This window comes from Corvus hawaiiensis, chromosome 14, assembly GCF_020740725.1.
Source record: "Corvus hawaiiensis isolate bCorHaw1 chromosome 14, bCorHaw1.pri.cur, whole genome shotgun sequence".
Lineage (NCBI taxonomy): Eukaryota > Metazoa > Chordata > Aves > Passeriformes > Corvidae > Corvus > Corvus hawaiiensis.
Window position 1 is genome coordinate 16721689 of NC_063226.1, and position 21863 is coordinate 16743551.

At 38.8% G+C, this 21863-nt stretch overlaps 1 protein-coding gene across 7 annotated transcripts in view; it reads right to left on the reverse strand.

The window, feature by feature from the left end:
- Positions 1–21863, reverse strand: part of AFF2 (AF4/FMR2 family member 2) — a 336350-nt gene that overhangs the window by 299795 nt on the left and 14692 nt on the right. Inside the window, exon 1 of one of the 7 annotated variants that reach the window (XM_048318422.1) lies at positions 3535–3636. The exons of the other annotated variants lie outside the window; for them this stretch is intronic. Coding sequence (XP_048174379.1) covers positions 3535–3557 — 23 coding nt within the window. The 5' untranslated portion in view covers positions 3558–3636. Of the gene's footprint in view, positions 1–3534; positions 3637–21863 lie in introns of those variants that run through there. 7 annotated transcript variants of the gene reach the window in all.

Here is a 21863-nt window from a genome sequence, read left to right on the forward strand (position 1 = left end):
AATTTCACTGTCACTTCTTTGCCTATAGTGTATTTCAGTGTTTATTTTAAAAACCACTCTGCAGTGTTTACATAACTAATTATAATAGCTTCTGTAGAGAATTTCTAATTTTTTTTGTGTGTAAACAGCCTTTTAAGCCATGATCAAGGCTTATTTCAGACCTTAACAATCCTTCAGAGCCATTGCAGATAATCATATAAACACACATTAAGCCAAATTTAACTCATCTACTCAGTAGTGAAATGGTGGCTTAACACTTGCACCTTCCAGCTTTCAAGGTTAAATATCTCAGCGCTTTATTTCAGACCATCTGAAGTGATCACAACACAATCTAGGCATTTACTAAAATTAAGTTCTCCATCAGAAGTGGGCAGAGCGGAAAACATACACAATGTTAAACAGATATGATTATTTCTACAGCTATACACTTCGGAGAGCTAAGGATACAAAAATAAAATTCAGGCCCTAACTAGAAGTTGATTCAGTGCATGCAGCACAAGGCCTGAATTCAAACCAGATGATTTCTTCACTTTTTAGAGCCAAATTACAAATTTTTGCAACACAGGGTTAACAGCAAAAGTGCTGACACAACACTAAGTGTATAGTGGCGCCTGCAAGCAGCGCTATAATTAATCTAAGTGTACTGTCATTACGCTAAACACTGCTTCTGCAGGATCATTCCAAACTGTGAGGCTCTTTCTCTGTTTCTCAGATAACACGCAGTTTATTTCCAATCATGTATGTTTCCAGTGGCATGATTTGCTAAAGTAACATTAGGTCTTGAAGCAATATCTTAATCAAATCAGAATCTTCTTCTGTAAAACAAATCTTTGGCTCTTGGAGAATTAGTAACATCTAATGCCTTAGGATAGAGATGTGAAACTGTGAGCTGAAAAATGCACTGCTGGAGACCATACTCAGCCTCCTTGCTTCTAGCCATTTACAAGTACATCCATCTAACCTCCTACCTACACACCTCCACTTTATATGGTCATAAACCACCAATGCAATATCTAAATTATACCCTGAAAACTCCAGGTTTGAAATGGGTTGTATGAAAATTCACCTCATGTGGTTTATTCATTTCTGCAAGAATACAAGGCTCTGATTCCTTTTGGACAGAACTCATTTAAACAAAGCCCAACAGCAAACACCCATAAATTAAAGCATTATTGGTATTTATGAAGAGACACATGTAAACTGAGTGAATTTTGTGTAAAAGACTTAAAAAAAGGAAGGAAGTGGAATCTTGCATATAAAACACCAACTGCATTCACAAAGTTATTAAGTACTTTGTGAATTAATACCTTGAAATATGCATTACAAGGAAAGAAAAAAAATGCATCCCGTCTGGAAACCTGTTTATTCACATGCATTTCAGATTTCTCTCCTAATGCCTCCCACATCCACTGAAGTTATAATGTCTTAATAAACTAAGAAAATATGGGAACAGAAGGAATTTCACAATATCTGTCTGAAGCTACTAATTTATAATGGATATAAATTTATCCAGAATATATTCACTTTACTTCAACAAAAGCTGTATTTGAAGCAATTGTCTGCTTCAGTGAGCAAGCTACTATGAATATGTTTACCGAATTAAAATATATATACCAGAATTACTTATTCTTTATTTTTCATATGCAGGCCACTGATTAAAGACCAGTCAGAATTCTATAGCAGGATTCCTATAGTTGTGACTTTAACATGGAACTGGTATGATAAATTCATGTAGATCACTTTGTAGAACTCTTAGACTCTTCAGTGTAGAGCTGGGTAAATTTATTTTAAATGTATTTTTGAAAAAATACAGAGGAAAAGTCAATGACCAGATGAGAAGCTGTGGCCACTGAGCCAGCACTGACCACAGAGTTGTTCTGCACCTTCACCCTTTGCAGAGTTGCAACAGCAAGAATTAGACAAAACATCTTCAGAAGCACGTGTTTAAAAGACACAAACACCACCAAGCAATCATTCACACTAAAGGTTGATGTGCTGTAAAGTCAAGTTATATTTTTCCATCAATAAATGTATTTCATCCAGTAAACAAAGAGGACTGCAGTACACATCCACATACATACATACTGGGAGAAGCCACAAAACATGCCTGATAACTGTTCTACATTTCAAGAATGAATAATGATTACAGGCATATGGTCCTAACCCACGGTGTGTCAAAACCTAGAGCAAAGTAATATTAACAAAGTAATCATACTTATTCTTTCATATCTAAAGATGGCAGTCCAGAAACATTTTAATTTAGCAACAATTTTGCTCCCCTCCTTGTGTTGGCAGTGGCATTCATGCAACTGCACAGGCAGATAGACCAGGAAATTAATCTGGCTGCAAAGCAATTTCCCTCCCTCCCATTCCCACCCCCACAAAAGAGAATGAGCAGGACCATTCAGCTGATCTGATTCACAACATGACATCCTAAAGCCAGTAGCAGCACAAGGCAGACAGAACAAATGCATGGCTGGGGTAACACCAGAAGGCAGGACAGTATTTGTCATGTATGTGTCAGATGTAAAGTCAATGAACAAACACATCTACAATTGACAGTGTCCAGGCTGTGATATTTTAGAGGTGCTTACATGAATATCCAATGTTCATTATTCCCTTTGTCTTTTCAAGCTTTCCAACTCTCACGTTTGGAAATCCAAACTACCTCTGGCTCAGACAACCACATATAAAATCACTGTAACAGCTACCAACATGACCATGTCCTCTGTGCCAGGCAGCAGCAGCACATCAGGCTATTGCTACTGAACTGGAATGGCCAAACTCTGCCAGCTCTGTTACAGCCTCTAGGCACACCTGTAGTTAGGAAAATTAAATTTAACATCCACAGTACAGACACAGAGTCCACCAATTTGCTAGGTGGGGTAATCCTCTGAAGTCTAGACCACCAGAAAGCTGCTGAGAAAGAACATCCTTTGAGAATGAGAAAGGCCAATGTCCTAAAACATTCAGAAAGAAGTGACCAAGGGTGTACTGTCCCCTGTTGACTGAAGAAAGATGTCAACAGCAAAAGACAAGGTGGTTAAATTGTGTGCCAGGTGATGTTCCATCACTAGTCACACCTGGTTAACCCTCCACATCACCAGGTCACAAGTGTGCCTGAGAGGACAGGTGAGCACAGCAGGTTTTGACAGCCAGAGATAGGTCCTCAGCTAATGCCTCCATATCTACTTAATCCACTTCACGTTTCTAACATTCTTTCCTCAGCAGCATGAAAGATCTGCTAAAACCAAAAGCAGCCAATGACAATGGGAAGCAATAAGTGCTTGGGACGCAAAGCACCCCACCATGGTGTGGAAGCCATGGTCACCCAGGTCCTGTTGCCCCTCAGTGGCAATCTGTTCACTCCCACGGCACAACAGCAGATCACATCTGTCAGCCAAGACAAGAAGTAGGAATCCTGGTTATTTTGTCCCATTCCTACCAGCTAGAAAACACAAACACTTCCGACCAAAGACCCAACCACCCTCCCCAGGTGAATCCCAGGCCACAAAGCTACAGGATCAAACTTACTTCTGGTGCTGTGACTGCTGCATTTTTGGTTGTGTTGTAGCTCATCTTCAGGCAGGTGCATAGAGGCTGGTTCCTCCAGGATACCCTCTTGCTGGCAAGAGCAGCAGCCTCTGTCCTCTCAGGGTGCTGAGACTCCCAAAGTCATGCTTTCTCTGTCACCAGGTTATTACAGTAAAGCCACAAAGTACTATTATGGCAGCAATGTTTTTTGAGGGTTTTGCTGCCTTCAAGGAGACAAGATGGGCTCAGATATCTCACATCAGAAGAGGGCTGTAGGCACCAGATCATTAGTGGGCAGATACAACCCTGAGTCAGAGCCGTATGCCAGCCCTAAAAGGCAGGAGCTCAGACATCATCGTGTATCCTGCATTTGCTAGTGGCTAAATCTAGTGATTAGTCAGCACCGAGAGCTGCTGAATCACTCTTCAAAGGCACCTATCTCCCTGCTGACATCAGCGAGGCAGCCACGCACTCCACTGAAATAGCCTGGGCTGCTCAGCTGCAGACTTTTACTAAGCTTGCACAAGGCCTGAACTATGGTTCAGAAATCTGATCCCTGACCTGCCACAATATACAATAATAATATTCACATGCTAGCAAAAAGATGCATATAATCTTGTATTAGTTGTTCATAAAATTTTTCTGATAACATAATTTGAGATGTAACGCAATATTTACATTCAGTCTTAAAAATTATTGATTTATTTTAAAGTCTTCTAAAGTTCTTTTTAATTCAGATTCTATCTCTCGTTATTAATTGTTTGGGTATTAATTATTTTAGATTAAATGGATGTAGGCATTGATATTCATAGAAGACAAATGACATACTAAGCAGATGAGACAATTAGCATGAATTACTTCAATAAGCGTGAACTCCCCAAAAATCTCTTTTTTGATTAAAAAAAAAAACAAATTCACAAGATTAATATCATATTTTATTACAGTGATTCTTTAACATTTTACTGACCGTGACAGGCTTCACCTGGTTAAATCTGAATTCTGTCAATTCTCATAGTAACAAAACCCAGTCTTAGAGATAAGGTGCTCTCCATAGGGGCCAAACAAAAGCTAATCAATATTTTCTAGCTTTAGGACAATCTTTGAGTCAAGATCTGTGCAAGGAAAATCTTTAGCCAATTCTTAGAGGAAACCAACTACTTAGAAATACATAATAAGCAATTAAACTTATTGCTTCAGAATTTAACAGGAGCTCTAAAGAGTGGCAATTATTTTTGCATGCTAGTGGATGAAAATAAGTGTAAACAGCACTAAAAATGATGCATGAGACAGAAAATATTTGTGACATAAATCGGAAAAACTAATAAAGTAAAACTCCTGCTCCTCAGCGATAAAACCAAACAAAAGGCATGTTGGTGTACAGGGGCTTTGTTCATGACAGAATTTTGGTATTGTTCTAACATCTACTTTGACAGAAAATGGCTGTTAAGCCCTGTGTAAAGAATACATTCAAAATTTTTCTTCTTCTCTGTTTCTTTTTTATATCTGAAATCAATTAAACAATAATTAAGAATTGATTTTAGAATGCTTAATCCTGTACATTTGTGCAATTCTTTTCTTAAGTAGGCTTTTGTTCCTTCTGGGGAGACTTAAATATCATTGAATAAAATCCTCAGGACTTTTCTTACCAAACAGTGGGATTTATAACAGAGAGGTAAATCCTCCTCTCCTTTTTTTCGAGGAGTGCTCCTGTCAAAGTCAACGACACTGCAACATCCTTGAAAAGCAACAGAGCTCACACTGTATCACCCACTGGAGTCAACAGGAGTGCCAGCAGGATGATAAACGGAGCTATGTTTCAGAAGCACTTTAACACCTAAACAGAGACAAATTAGAAACGCTTAGGGGAGGTGTGTACAAGAGAGGTTAATACAATTCCACGGAATGTTGCAGCTCAGTTCACATCTCCAATCTGTCCACTCACGGTGTGGCAAAAAGTCAATATATGTATTTCAAGAACTATCAGTAACTTCCCCACTAAATCCTGGTTGTACTATGACCATGGGAGGCTTCCAAAAGATGCAAGTTACATCAAACAGACACATCTAATATGTCTGTGCTTGAAGGCTGTGAGAAGGGCCCCATCTGACCACGAGAGGGAGAATTGAATCATACACATTGTTTATTCACACACATTTCCATCTCAAACCAAGTTCACAAGGAGTGCAGTTCATAACTTCAGTATACTCGGGGGACTCAGGGCACAGCACTGATCCCTGCTTGGATACGCTTAAGGGAAGAGGGAAAAAAACCAAACCCCAGAATCTCCCTTTTATCAAAGGATGTTGAAGCACTGTCAGGAATGGTGGGGGTCAATAGGAAAACACCACTTGAACATACAGGGTATGAGCTTCCCTAAGGATCTTAGGAAAGACTCAGGAAAGCTGTCACAGATTTTTTTCAAATGCAGCCATGCTTTGTGGTTTCCACCTCAAAATAGATACCGGTGTTTCTCTCCTGGGACTAACTATTTCCAAAGTGCTGCTGATGTTCCATCCAGTCTGTATGAGTGGCTGGCTAATTTTGATATAGGCTTTTAGACACTGGGTTTAGCGCCTAAAACTTCTGCTTGTTTGGATCTTGTCAGTCCTATTCCTCATTACGAAGACAGCAACGATTATGATCAGAGTCCCCCCAAAACTTCAAAGATCCTGATGACAGTATTTTCCACGAAGAACATGGACATTGAAACCTGATCTTTTCCTCAAGTCTACAGATCCAGAGTTTGCTGATAACCCCTTTTCGGGCCCCCTGCAAAGTTCATCTATTTTCTGGCTGCTGGAGAAGTCACAGATTGAGCAATGTATGAAGCTGTCATGAGAGGTTTATGTTTATTACATTTATTGCTGCTGATAGCAATAACTAAGAACAGTCCCCACTGTACAGGACTTTGCAGATCTGCAATAAGTTCTTGTGTTCTGGTCGAGTTTCAGTGCTTGGAGAAGTGCAGAGTAATGGATGCAAATAAATAAATAACAACATGTGGGGTTTTTTACCCAGCTTCAAAACACACTCCCATTCCTCATTTTTCAGGATCAACCATTCCTCACACTCACTCCTGAGGATTTGCTTTATTTACAAAAGAACTCATAACCATATGACAAAGTCTATCTCAAAGCTTCCTGGGGTTATTTGTGACTGGAATTATCACAGACCAGTTATGAGAAATTTGAGGCAGTATTAACTATAGAGCATGTTTTGTTTGTTGGCCAGGATGTCTGGACCTTTTACTGTACTCAAATATATTATGTAAATCTCCAGCCAGCAAAAGGAGATGGGAAGAAAAGCAAAGCACATCACAGTAGATGTGACTGGGTCCCAAACTGTACTTGTCAGCAGACAGATCTGGAAACCCCATCCCAAGCCAACAGTAGTTTTTTAACCTACTGATGTTTAATGAACATCTACTTATCTTCAAAACAACAATACATGATTTACATTCTCCTGCTTTGGAGGCATGCAGCTCATTTTTCTCCATTGGATTTTTTTTTTTCAGAACACAGCTAAAATCTAATCCTACTCACAAAAGCCAGCCTGAATCTGACATGCAACAGCAATATGGGAACACCTGAGCCACATTTCCTATGCCACTGCAGCTGCAACAAAATTAATGAGCTGACCTATCTCAGAAGGGAGCAAAAACAAACTTTTCCTTCACAATAGCAAAAGCTTTGTTCAGAAATAGGCCTACTTACATTATTTCATGTTACCCAGTTATATATACTTAAGCATAGGAGAGGGCATTTTGAAATCTGAGACACAGAAAACCAACTGCTGCTAAATTACTATGACATGGCTATACTGAAGCTTGGAAAACCACAGATCACCAGCCCATTTTCCAGTTGTGTGGAGAAAGCAGCTGCAACTCCCATCCTGTGTGATGCTGCAAAGAAGCATCTTAAGAACATACAGATATACTGTACACACATGATAAATAATATACATGCCCTACACCATGCATATGTATACATAATGCATATATGGATATTATCCATATACATATATGTATACATATACAGCACACAAACAATACCAGCAGCTACAAAGCTGTGTGCATACATTTACAGAGCTATATACGAGATCTCTAAAGCCCAAGAACTCTCCCTAGCACACACTCAGGGCCTGTTTATGGACAGTGTATCCCAGATAAAAGTGCAGCACGTCTCCAGAGCTATGGGGCAGGGAATGGCATGGGGCTGACACATGCCTCCCCATGTCCCTGGAGCAGGGCACGCAGGACAGGGCTGGAGGGCACAACCACCGATCCATGACCCTGATCAAAGGGTTTCTTCAGAGGCAGAAGGGGGGAGGTCCTGCCCCCAGGGACTGCCAGCACTGACACAGCAGAATCAGTTTATTTAGGTGGGTATTTTTTGGAAGTTCAAAAATGTGCAAAGAAGTTTTAGTGAGTTTTGCAAGTCCTGCTGAAAGCAGAGGTTCTCAATGGACCAGCAAAGTTGGCCAGTGATACTAGAAAATACCAATGCCAGCACTTCTGATAAGCAGGTTAGCCTGCAATGCTTCAGCTGCTATCCTTGGTGTCACTAACTGCTTCATCCTCAGTGTAATTGACTCCAGGGGAAAACAAAAGAGGGGATTTTGTTTTGTTTTGACAAATCCACTGCAAGGCACCACACTAAGGTGCCAAAGGCTACTTTGTATTTACAATGCTGATGATACGCACAACTCAGAAGTTTCCTGACCTCAAGTACAAACACAACATGAAAGGTGATATATCAAACTGACACTATCACAGCTAGGAAAAAAAAAAAAAAGAAAAGAAAAACACCTCAGATTTATACCAGGCTTGCCTGCCTAGCATAAATACTAACATCAAGCTTGCAGGCTTTGTTATACTACTGTTAGAAATTGTGTGATACAGCACAAGGGCAAAACAATCCAAAGCCGAACGGAAAGTGTTTCCAAGCATAAACTTAGAGGAACAAGAGGAAGAAATTTGCTGAACCCAGAAAGGAACTTTCAAGTTCACAGAAGTAACAGCATATTCAGGCCTCCAGTACCCTCCCCCTTTGTCTTCATGCCTCATCTTAGCTCCAACCTGCAGGCTGTGGCATCCCTGTTTATTGCTCCCACACTTTTTCCACTGTACCCTTGTGCATGTGCAAGTCCTAGCCCTGCAACAAAGGGTTTCAAGCAAGCCCTTCAAACACACACCTCCCAGAAAGTCCCTGTACCTCAGGCTTCTTTAAATTGAGGCATTAATAAAACCACTACTGGAAAGCCCAAAACAAGCTTTTTTCTGTCCCCAGAAAAAAGTTCTTGTTATCTTATCTGGAATCAAATAGAGTGATCCCATACTCAGACTGGCACTCACTCCCTCTGTACATTTGGGACATTTTGATTTTTAAGAAAGAGCACTCATGGATTTTGAGCTGTCTCTCAATCAGGTCCAACAGCACAGGCCAGAAGCTGCTCCACTGTGCTCCAGGATGCTCCGGTACATCTGAGGCAAAAGGGAATTTTTTTTTATAAGAAAGTAGGGATAGATAAAAATAGCACTACACAGCATCTAAATGAAAGTAATAACGAACAGAAAAATTTGCAGTTGTAATTGTATTTAATGTCTAAATGACCCATTTGGAGAGAGACATTAAAATAAGTCACTCATTCTATAAAAGATAAAATAAAAGCATCGATCATAAGTGCGAACATAGTAAAAGCAGACATTTATAAAATTTTTTAGTGCTTTATATAACCTTTCACACAGACTAGACTAATTGTGGATATTTTGAAAATATTAATGTTAATAACATGGTGATAGTATTGCATTTCCTCCAAAGAACATACATTTGAATGACAATATTTATAATATGAGCTCTGTATTGTAATTTAATTTAACCATGAAACCAATTTCTGCCTTCAACATTTTATGTTTTACAGTATGAAACAGAACATTATTTGCTGTAATGTAGTTTATTTAACCTTAACCTGATGTGGTGCAACAGTGAATACAGATACACTCAAAATGTTAATAATATGACACACTGAGCTGATTAAAATTTCAATTGTGTTTCCTCCATCTCCTTTGGAAAGTTAATGAATTAATGAATCTTTAAAGGACAGTCAGGGAGGCCTTAAAAAGAAGATGCCTTTTTGAGTAAGGAGAGAAAGTGGCAGATTACAACTTAATGGCTTCAGAATAATGGTAATTTCCCTATTTTCTTCACTTGCCTTAGCTCAGCTAATGGCTTCATTAGTGTCCACACTCTCAAACGAATAATAGAGGACCATGTCACATCCATCTTAGTCACATCACAATAAAACCGTTAAATACAATTCAGCTACCTGCCTTCTGCCAGTCTGGGCTACGAGGCAGAATTAGCAGCACAATCAATACGGAATCCTGTTATTAGATTCTTTTTCCTTTAAAAAAGAAGTGTATCATCAGGTATAATCATGCAGTGCTATTTAACTGCAGTGCACATTTTATGCTGATTAGATAAGTAGAATTACTCAAAATGGACATAAAATGAAGGGGGGAAAAAATACAGCTTACTTTACACCTATACATCAAAAAAACCCCCCAATTTCTGGCTCTTTATTTGATAAAACTGATGGGTTACCTCAAAATCACCACAGATGTATCACATTTTTCATAACATCCCCTCTACCAAATCATTTCACAAACCAGGCCAATTAAGCAGCTAAAATCCTCCTTAGCTTTAGCTACCTCTATCTTGGGAGAAGAAATTCCATTCAGCCAATTAAAATTTTTGGAAAAAATTCAGTGTAACTGAATATAGCTCCATCAAAAGATATCAAGCCTGACGCAACAAGTTCACAAACTGATCTTAGCACTGTAAAAACAAATGGGAATTATGACTTTTTAAAAACATGTTAAAGGCTTTTAATTTTCAAAGTAGTTGAATTTAAATTATTTTGTGATCATTAGTTTTAAACTGGATTTAAGCAGCACCATGCTTTTTTTACTCATTATATGGTTTGGCCACTCTGTGCAAAATGAAATCTCTGTTCAAGCATATTTTCCTCACTATAAACATATTTTTTACAACAAATAATATGCAGGCTCTTTAATAACAGTGGTTGAAACATGCACACTTGGCAAAGTCTAATGTGCAAGTACTACTATTCTCTACTTTTTATCTGTGGAGTTTGGTTTATTAACCCAAAGGAGCAAGCTCCAACTTCTACCTTGCTGAACTGCAGCTGGCAGCAACACACAAGTAACAGGGGGAGGAAAATGGGCCGTTTAATATACAAGGAAAATCTCAAATGCTTCAGGCAAGATTCTGTTCTCAGATCCACGCCACAGATCCTGACTCCAGTGCTCTGCCCCTTCTTGACCCCAGTATCTAACGCTACCAGAAACTGCTACGGACATGTAGAGGCAGAGCTTTATTGGATCATACCAATCTAAAGCAGGATTTTGCACTAAAGGATTCCTGGACTGATTCCCCAATTCTCTACATAACCCTGCCATAACCACATCCAACTGACGTCCAGGAAGAAACTGCTTTGTAAATCTCCGCACACACGACGTGCTGGGCATCCGCACTTGTCAGCGGAATAAATTTTTCTGACAACATAAATCTGATCCCACTGAGAAACCTTTTTAAAAATACATTATTGACTAAAAATATTTATATGCACCACTTTTCCTGTTAGCAAAGGTAATATATTAACTGCTTTGCCATTACCACAAGTAACTGTAGGCCTAAGAGAAAATAATTCTGTATGCATGCTATATATCCATTTCGAATTAAAACACAATGCCAATATTATACTAAATCACAGCAGAAGTCTCAGTCCTAAACAGATCTTGAGTGATACCTGTATTCTAATTTTTTTTTTTTTTTTTTTATGAGCAGTTTGCCAATGATGAGACTTTAATGAGAAGTACTGCTTTCAAAATATGCAGCTATGGGTAAACATGAAATATCCTCTATTTATCATTTCAGTTCTTAGTTGTTATTTTACAAAGAATTAAGTGAATTCCAACAGACAGACAGAAGGGGTACAGAAGATCTGCTTCTTGTCTACCTTAGGTTAAGAAAACCTTTTGTATAAAAACCAACTCATAAAACAACCACAACCCAAAAGCTGTAAGAGACAGCTACCACTGTATTTCTCAGATTAGTTCATAGCTCACTGAGGAAGGATTTACTCCCACTGTCCAGGTGTGCTGCCTTGGCCTAAGCAAATTCCCAGCAGAATAAAGGAGGAAAACTCCAAAAATATGTCTGCCTGTCAGACCTCAGAATGTACTTGTTGCAGGCTGCAACTTTCTCTAATACATGTTAGGGCCCTAATTAGTTCTATGACTGGGATAGAAAACAGGGCAAAACCGATGGATATTAACTCCAGATGCTGTTCTAGCATCAGCATTATAACATCACCAGGCCCAGGCAATCCAGGTATCACACTTATAATCTAACATTAAATGGACTCAGAATTGCCTATGCTTCAAATAAAAAAATAAAAAAAAAAATAAAAAAAAAATTGAACACATAATTGATACAGAGCATTCATAATATGCAACAGTAATTTTAACATTTACTTTTATAGGCATCCTTAGGAGTTCCATGTGAACTTTTTCCTACTCACTGCCCCTTTAAGTTTTCTGCATCACCCCCTCTTTCATTTAATTGCCCGTAGGAAGAATATTTACTGCAGTTAAAAGATGCAGGAGGGAGATTACAATTTGTAGGTAAGTTAGGCAAGGAAGATGCATTTACAACTTTCCTGCTTAAACTACCGCAGAAACCAGTTTTACACAGAGTAGAGGTCCCCTCAGAGTAAGCTTGCTTAGCATGCAAGTACACTATCTGCCTAAACTCTGCTTTTCTGATTAAAGTTTTGTATTTAATTAAAATTGTCTTTAATTAAAATGCAAATATTCTAGGACTTTAACAATAAATTGTTTACACTAGACTGAGAAACAGCCCTCAAAGGCTTTGGAAAAAAAATAGTTTCAATTGCAAGCTGTATATTCAAACTTCACTGCTCAGTGAAAATGGGTAAAGATCCTTTTTTCTCCTATTGGCTTAATCTTTTTTAAACAAATGGAAAGATATCCCAATTTGTATCTAGAATTCACATAGAAAACAATTCCCAAAGTTATTGGCTGTTGAGTAAGTAATTAGGCCAGTTCAAAACATCTATTGTCTTTGAAACAATTCCTTTAGCCAATTTTCCTAGGAAATGATACTGACTCCACAAAAGAATTGCCAGTTAAATGAACGATAGCACAGCCCCTTCCCCGAGTGATAAACACGGAGTGCGCCTGTGTGCACGCAAGGATCCATCTGCATTATCCCTTCACCAGAAACATCCTGCTCAGGCTTCAAAAATAGCCACTCTGTTTACAAAAGGGCACGGTTTAGATACAGCAGATATATAGCCTGCTCATTTCGTTCTTTAAACAAACAGAGAAAGACTCTGCACCCCAGGTTTTGATTTAGCACAAGGTAGACTATGTGCTCTGCAGCATCAACAGTCCTTTTCTGTATGAAGTATTGTGACTCGCAGGTGAATTATCCTTATAACCACTTCATAACCATCCCTCCACTGGGAATAAAATCGAGCCTTCATATTTAATCTGACTTAATAGCCCAAAATACATTTTTGAGAACTTTAGTTTTGGTCCAGAGAAACTTCAAACTGAGCTCTTAGCACTCTAGTGCAGTAACAAAAACTACACTTACGCATGGCTTGGAAAGAAATTTACCAAAGCCCAAACCTTCCACTGGAAAAAAAAAAGTAAACAGAACTTGGAAGGTTTTATGGTTCATCAGCAAAATACTGCATTATGCTCATCACCATATCCCTGTTAAAAGACTGAAGAGCAGTGATATAAGTTAAATGAGGTAGTAACACTTAAAGTTTGAAAAATTCACTTCCAGAAGCCAGTGGAACAAATCATACATGGGAATTTTCTAACTGGAAGTACCAGCTAGAATAATGGTATGAATATGACCTCTATGGAAGTACCATAAAGTATCCTCATGCTTGCAGAGGAATTCTTACAAAAACCCACTTGCTATAAATTTGAATTTCCTAAATTCATTGCAGATTTGAGAAACCAAAATGAAATAAATTACCAGTTTGACACCAACTCCTTCATCACAGTAATTCCAGATTTCAGTATAAAAGCCATTACTTAACTCGCACACCATAATTTACACACTCTTTTACACAATAATTTTTGATCCAAGAAAAGATTCATTTTCCTTTTGTAATTATCTCGTGTCAAAGTCTTTAACCTTTTCACTGACAAGCCAGAGCTGGATTCTTTCTGGAAACATATGCCCCGAGTTCAGCTCCTCTCTTCATGCCACCACAGGAAGAGGCTGGACATCACCAGAGAGCAAGGAGAGCAGCCAGGGGCAGTGGTCCACAAACCCAAGTACCACCAACAGCTGCTTTCCAAACACTCTACAGCAAAACCATTTATTGTTGTGAATAAAACCTGTGTCAGCCCAACATGAAGCTGTAAGTACAGCACAAGAACCACCTAAACCACAGCGGTGCACAACTGCTGATTTGCATAATTTATACAAATTAATGTAGATTCAACAATTAGCATTTCAAGAGGGTTTCCTGGTGCCCAGGGAAGGCTGTTGTGAGCCTGGGCAGCCTCACCTGACATGGCACCCGTGCCACGGGGTCTGTCCACACACCGGCACCCAAATCCTGTCCTTCCCACAACGTGCGGTCAAGGTACTTTGTTCTGGTGCTTCTCCAACGTTATGATAAAGATAGAGCAATATTCCATCTTACTAAAATTTAGAGAACTTAACCGGATCCATACACACTTGCCTTTTCACAATAGCACTTTACAGTCATGAGCAGGAAGCCTGGGCTGGACCCAGCAACTGTGGGCTCACTTTGGGGTAGGCAGCAGACAAGCCCCCCAAAAACGCAGGTTTCCTGAAAAAGAGCTGCTCCTTCTCCACCCACATTCGGCTCCCCAGTGGACTCCTGCCCCGCTAAGGCATCCGCATCATCGTTCTTCATCACACAGACCTGGCTGCACCCACATTTCACATTTCCTTTACTTCAGGAACACACCTTTCTGTACCAAGGGCAAGAGGCCACTGTATACGACTGTGTGGTCTGTGTGGACTTGCTTCCACCTCAAGTTGTCTGGTAAAATGAAAAAAAAATTCTTTTAAGTGATACAGCAATTATGCTCTCCATTCCTAAAAAACATGCCATTCTGTTACAGGGCCAGCATTAGCTCTTACTTCAGGCACCTCTGCTGCCTCAGGAACAGACTGCTCATTTTTAGCCTGTTTCCAATTTACCCGCTGGCAGAGGTGCGCAAGAAGTCTCTAGCAATGAAGTTGCAAACCCACGTCAGTATAAATTTCCTTTTTGAGAAGTTTCAATCTTGTTTTATCAGAGACCAGCGCCTGTGCTGAGGAAAGCCTATAATGATTTCTCTTTTTCAGGCCTATTCTAGAATTGCATCTATTTTGGGGTTTTGTTTAGATCTGTCACAGCTTTCATACCGTTGATCATGTTGTTTTTCTAACCCGCCCTGAACATCTGTTGGCTCTTTCTGAGGCTGCATAATCCTGGTTTTTTTCTTTCTCTTATGTATTCCACTGCTATCAGCTGGCTGTTATTCTTGTTTTTTATTTTTCAGAGTACATTTTATTTCTTTTAGTTTGGAAAAAAATAAGGTTTTAAAAGCACTGGTTCTTTCTGGCCTCACCTTATCCTGCACAACAAATTCATGCCTGCCACAGCTTTTATTTTGTTCTGCTGGTTTGTTGGGTTTCTTGTTTTTATAAAAAAATGCATCAATATAAAAAAATCAGGTTGCAGCAGACCTTAAGGTGGAGTGAGAAGACGATGAAGGATCTTGTTTTCATAATGATAAAAATCAGTACTCATAAAAGATACGGGGCTGGCAGCCCTGCAGAAAGCAGAGCGAACACCGTTTAACCACAAACCAGACACACACACACACTCAGCAGGACCACTGCAAGCACTGAAAGGGGAAACAACAGTCAAGCCTTGGCCTCCTCACCAGGGCTGCCAGCGAGGGCAATAATTAGTGCCAAGCGTGGGGGTGGGTTTTTCTTGACGCTGACATTGGGAACTGTTTGGAGACTACAATTATTTTGCATAGCCTAACAAACAGTTATCTGATGGCAACAGCTTCTGGTCACTACCAGGCTGGACTGCATTCAAGCCTAAGAGAGACATGTATCTCCTCAGCCAGCAAGTCTCCCTAACCCAGTGATTACAAAACAAGTAAGATTTTGAGGTTGACAAGAGCCCCTTTTAGCAGCATTTGGATTATAAAATTGCTCTGACTCACTGCAGCCTATTGCTCCCTCTTAATTAACAGAGCTGAACTTTGTACATGTCTAGACTTCCTCCTGCAGAATGGCAGATTTTGGCCTTCATGAATATCATTTGAAGTCATATTATTTACAGAGCCTTTATTCATTTCAGTCATTTGTTTCAAACATATTTTCCACAGAAAGAAAAAATGCACCAACTGCTGGGCCATTTAATCCAAACTTAACAGTTAAGATGTTTTATTCAGCATTTTAAAAAGGATTGTCTTAGGGAATTTTATGTGCTGCATTTCTAATGTTAACTTTACAGATTGTAAAGTGCCTTGGGATGCACTAGCATGAAAGGCATTAAGGTATTGCAGGATTTAACCAAATGTGCATTGCACTAAAAAGAACCTTTTATGAAAGCACATACAGATAAAAACCACAGTAAAGCTAGTGTTTATTAAGAGATGCTCAGATTTATTTCTTAAAGCAAAACTATTTTCCTCCTCCACTGGCAAAAATGATCCTTTTCTAAATTAAAAAAAATTTCCACCAATACTGACATAAAATTGCTGAAATTTTATACTTTGCCGAAGAATGTATTTTCCCATATAAATGTTCAGTCTTAAAAAAACCCAACTGGATTCATATAAAAAAAGGCACTTTTTTTTTTTTTTTTTTTTTAAGTAGGACTTCTGGTTTGTGGGTGGTCGGTTTTTTTCTACTAGTTATTATGAACAAATTAATTAACTATATTAATTAGCTTGGCTATTGTTACAGGATTTTATGGGTACAAAGAAGGATGAATCATACATTTTGATCCATGCTTCCTATTACTATCAAAAAGTTGCATTTCAAATACAAGAAAAAGCTTGTACGGCTAAATCCCTTGACACGCCTGGAAATCACAGAGTAGGCTTGTACACCAATCACTTATGAGAGAGGATTTAATGTCAGTGGGTGAAGTTCAACACGGTGAGAAGGAGCAGCATTAACACAGCCAGAGCAGCCTTATCAAGGAGAGGTGGGGTACTGTATCAGGCTTTATCTCCACCCTTTAAATAGGAGGGTGGATTTGATTTCACCACCTCCCTCCCAGTATTCCACCTTTGTAACACCCAAGTGCTCAAGCTCTGTGGTCTCAATCCAGAGACTATTATAGCCTGTTAAAAAAGTATCAGTTGATTTTAAAAGGCTACAGATAAAGCCCAAAGAAAGTGTCATGGATTTCAACTCGTAGGACTAAACACAAGATCAAAGTTTAAGTGCAGAATATATATAATATTATTCAAAAAAAAAAAGTAACACTGCTGGAACTCCTATCACTCTGACATCAGAAGAGAAGCAACAAACAACCACTTTATAATGCCAGATCCACCTTTTCATTAAAATTACATTAAAAATAAAACACAGTGAAGAAAGTTAAAAAGCAGCATATGACTTCTACCAAGGAGGAAGGATTAGTTGTCCTTTGCATTTTAAGTTTGAAAGTTAATATGACAGTCACAATACCTACTCAGAGCTTCAGATCTTTTTTGAATGATAGGAACATTTTCTCAAAGGCTTTCAGCTACAAAATAGCCCTCAAACAGATTTGTTTCTCTAGAGCACCTGTAATTCAAAAACATTTCTGACAAATAAAGCTGAAAACATTAATTTTATTTGTAAGTGAAAAATTTCAGATGACTACCCTGAAATCCAATAATATTCTCCTGTTTCAAGAGAAACAGTGGAGCTGTGTCCTCTAATTACAGTGGGACACAAAACTGAATTAAAGGAAGAAGATACTGTTTTAGCTTATGATGCTTTTTAACTACCTTTCTCTCATGCCTTTCAAGTACTACAGCATTTTCAGTTACATATTTGCCACATTTTGTTTTCACACAACTGCTTTTTCCACTCAAGTTCAAAGGAAGATCAACCCACATAACTTAATTTATACTTTCACTGCAGGCATTGAACACCCATCTCAGCCTGTTCCTCACAACGCATTTCCTTGTGAAGAAAATCCAGACAATGTATGTCAGCAGACTATCACTTGCCAAGCCACAAAGACCATATCTCAGTAACTCTACAATGGAAATACTACTGTCTAAGTATTTTACACCTGGATTCACCCATATTTCTCCAGTGCTTTGTCCATGCATTATCAAAAAGACAACCAGTTTTACTGAGCAACAAGCTACATAGCAGATTGAAACATTCAATTGTTCTTCCTGTGATGGACTTCAAACTGGGAGACCCGCACCTTCCAACTCTTGGCTGCTCCCATAAACTACACTTTAAGTGCTGTCGAGATCCTGTTGCAGATCTGGGTCTTCCCAGATATACAGTTATCCATGTTTCTGCTATTTCCTATCTAACAAAGATGTCAACCAAAAAAGGCTGATGGAGATATTTCCCCTGCCACTGGACAGGTGCTGACACCCCTGTTCGCCAGGCTGTCAATCGAGGCATGACTGCAGTTAGTTTTACTCTGATGTGGTGTAACGTACAGTTGTTACTACAAATACAGCCCCTTTCTTAAGCCCAGTTTTTGCAAACTGTGCACCTGTGTAAGTACAGAGGAGCAAATATGGGGACTCCATGACAAGCAGTCCTGACTCCCAGACCCAATTTGAGTATCACATTCAGATATCACTAACTGAAACTACAGCCACATACAGCACCTTTCACCACAATCTCTCTATGTGATAATTTTACACTAATCACTAAAACATCACAGCACAAAGTGTTATGTTATCTCTGTATCTATCTCAATATCTATAATTACCTTCTCTTTTCCAAAAACTAGGACAGGGAGTTGTAGCCCTCAAAGATTACAGACACCCATCTTCCTAAGCCTGACTAAGCCTAAACACACAACAATTATAAGATGGTAAACAGCAGTAATTGTACACTAAATGTCTTTTTAAAGAGCCAAATGTGCACTTAAAGTTTAACTCCCACTCACTGCTGCTCTAGAACAAACAGTAAATTAGTGAATACAAAACTAAAAACTTAAAAAAAAAAAAAGCAAAAAAAGCAAAAAAAAGCAAAAAAAAAAGCCCTGCAGCATGTTCCTCAGGCAGGAAGTAATTATATTTCCCCCCCTCTTTTTTTCAACCTTTGTAGACATAATGCAGGATAGTTTCAATAAAGCACTGCCTGCAATGAAAGCATGTGATGATCTTGCAATCGAAACTAAAGTGTGATAATTACCCTGCATTAATAGAGAAGGGGACACACAGAGAAATAAACGACCCTCACCCCCGCAAAGAAGTGCAGCTGCATTCTAATTTATCAGCAGTCAATTTATTACCTTATGTACTTTCAAATAGGGGGTTATTTGCACCTGTATGTCTCAGTAAAGAGCAGCTAGTTTCATGACCATTAGAAGCAGTTAAGGCTTCCTCTTTTCACTGGAACAGGTGGCATGCACGGGCAGAAAACCACTCAGCTATTTTTATCCCACGTGCATCAAAATCAATGCTGAGGTACCACTCCAGCCCCATTCTCTGTGAGATTACAGAGTCCTAAGACACTGCACAACTCTCATGATACATTTGCCTTTTGCTGGGTTGGTGGAAGATTGCTTTGGGAGTGTTTCGGGAAGGAAAATATTATCTAGCAAGAATGAATACAGAAGTCAGTCCCTAGAAGCATGATTGAGATGACACTGGGCATCAAGTAAAGGAAAAAGGGATTCCCCAGCTTCCTTCTGGAAGTGGCCAGACCTGAGCACAGAGGAAGAACCTTGTTCTGCCAGGGCCACTTGATAGGCAGAGGACACCAGTTTCCAGAGCCACTTGCATTACACATGAACATGTGTAGGGAGAAGGGGGAAAAGAATTAAAACATCTTACAAAGTAATAAAATGTAGCTGTGAAATGATAAAAGCTGATTGTTCCTACAGTGTGTTACTGTGTGACAGCTTTCCCAACAATTAAAATGAAGAGGTTGTGTGTACTAATGGCAATGTCTAATTATGGTATACATAAAATATACCATAAATATTCCAGCATTCCCAAGAATGTCTGTGACATTTGTCACTAAGCGGTATCATGTTTGCTTCTTCCATGTCCGTTTCCATGTCTCCACTTATAATACTGAGCACTTAAACTGTGAATTCCCTCCTCCCAGGTAAAGGAAGAACGCTTTAATGCTGATACAGTTTTGCTTGGACATATGAAAGCTCTTTGAGAGGTCTTTATGTAGCTTCACAACTACAAGCTCCTAAAGGGCCTCTAAAGCCAAGCAGTACACTACAGTGCCCATTTTGCAAACATGTAGAGTGAAGCAGAGCGGGATGATCTGCCCAAAATGTTCTACCCAAAGCAGGGCACGCTCTGCCTGGAACTCCACATCTACCCTACAGCCATCACACTGGCTGTTGTTGCTATTCATTTTCCAGCATTTACTACTGTAATAATGTCAGGAAACAAACAGGCCACACTATTCTATGCCATGCAAACACGAAAAATGGCTACAGAGGGATTTCACTGCAGTACAAAAACTCTAAGAACTGACTGTCCTCACATAAAGCTTCACATGACAGTGAAGGAAGGCAGAAGATATTCTGGAAACTAAGTTTTTCTATTTTAGGAGTAAAACCTGAACATTTTAAGCCTCCCCAAAATTCAAGAGTTAGAATACAGATATTTATTTTGTTTTGAAACTTGCCATCACTCGGAACATAGCACTTAAGCAAATCAGCACCTGTCAAGTCTACTGAACTATTCTCTATTTAACCAGAATTTACATTTAGTTCAGTCAATTAATATAAGCTTTATCAGGTTCATGATAATTAGCACACTTATTAAGAGAAGTAACAGCAGTAGAAATGGTGTCAAAAAAGAGCTTTGTTGTACTTCAGTTGTTACCACCAGAGACTCCTATTTGATCTCACCTAGTGATCTGCTTGCTCTTGTACTGCCAAGGAGACCCACTTACTCTGCTCTTAAACCAGACAAATTACTGTGACAAGAAGCAGACTTAGGGTAGCTTCCATTCACAGATCACTTTAAGTACTTCACAGGTCGTGTGCTATTAAACTACTTGCTTTACCAACTTCTTTTGGCTTATCCAAGGCTAAACTGTTTTAATTGTAGGAGGAGGATTTTTTTAGCGTGTTTTGCTTTGCTTTTTTTTTTTTTATTCTTCCCTGTTTATTTTTACCATGAATAGTTAAGGGGTGTTGGACCAAAAATAATTTTAATCAACAAGGAAAAAAAAAAAAAAAAACTTTTGCTTTCCTTTGCTTCAAAGATATTGCTGAAATGTACTTTAACACATGAAGACTTCTTTAAGCAAGTATCACTTGGAGCAGTCAATAAGGCCACTTTTTGGTAATTTGTTTTAAGGTAGTCCTTTAATAGCATTAATGGACAGGTAAAATTTAGACTCTTCACACAGAAGATGCCCTCTTGCCTGCCATTCATAACAAGAATTGTCACATTCCAGATCACTGTTTATACACATACACAATTGTTTTGTGACCCTCTTGAGCTGCAGGGTCATAAGGGTATAATTTACAGTGCATAGTGTTTTAAGAAAATAGTAACTCAAACCATAATTGCTGGGGTTTTTTTCCCCCAACTTGAACTGAGCATTTTCCTTTTCTCTTAAACTCATAACCATGAAGCCACATCATTAGTCCAAATTATTCTGAGAATAAGGCTAAAAGTTAATATACTTTGACAAAATTAGCCACTGCTTTAACAATAAAGGGAGTATTGTGCTATCCTTCACTTATCACTGTTCTTAACTATTCAATATTAGATAAGACCTGGAGAAAAATGAAATCCATAAATTGCACTGTGTGGCATATTCTACAGGCAGGCAAGAGACTTTATAGAAGGTGAGACAGTGCTATGAACCAAGAGTCAAATCAGAAACTGAACCTTAATTTTAGATTCCTGGGCTTTTTAACATTCAAGATAGACTGCAAACATTAGTTTAACATTCTCTGTTTTTGTAAGAGTACCTACATAATTTAATACAAGCTGAGTTGAACTGTAGTGAAGGTGTTTCCAGGATATGTTTTTGAGA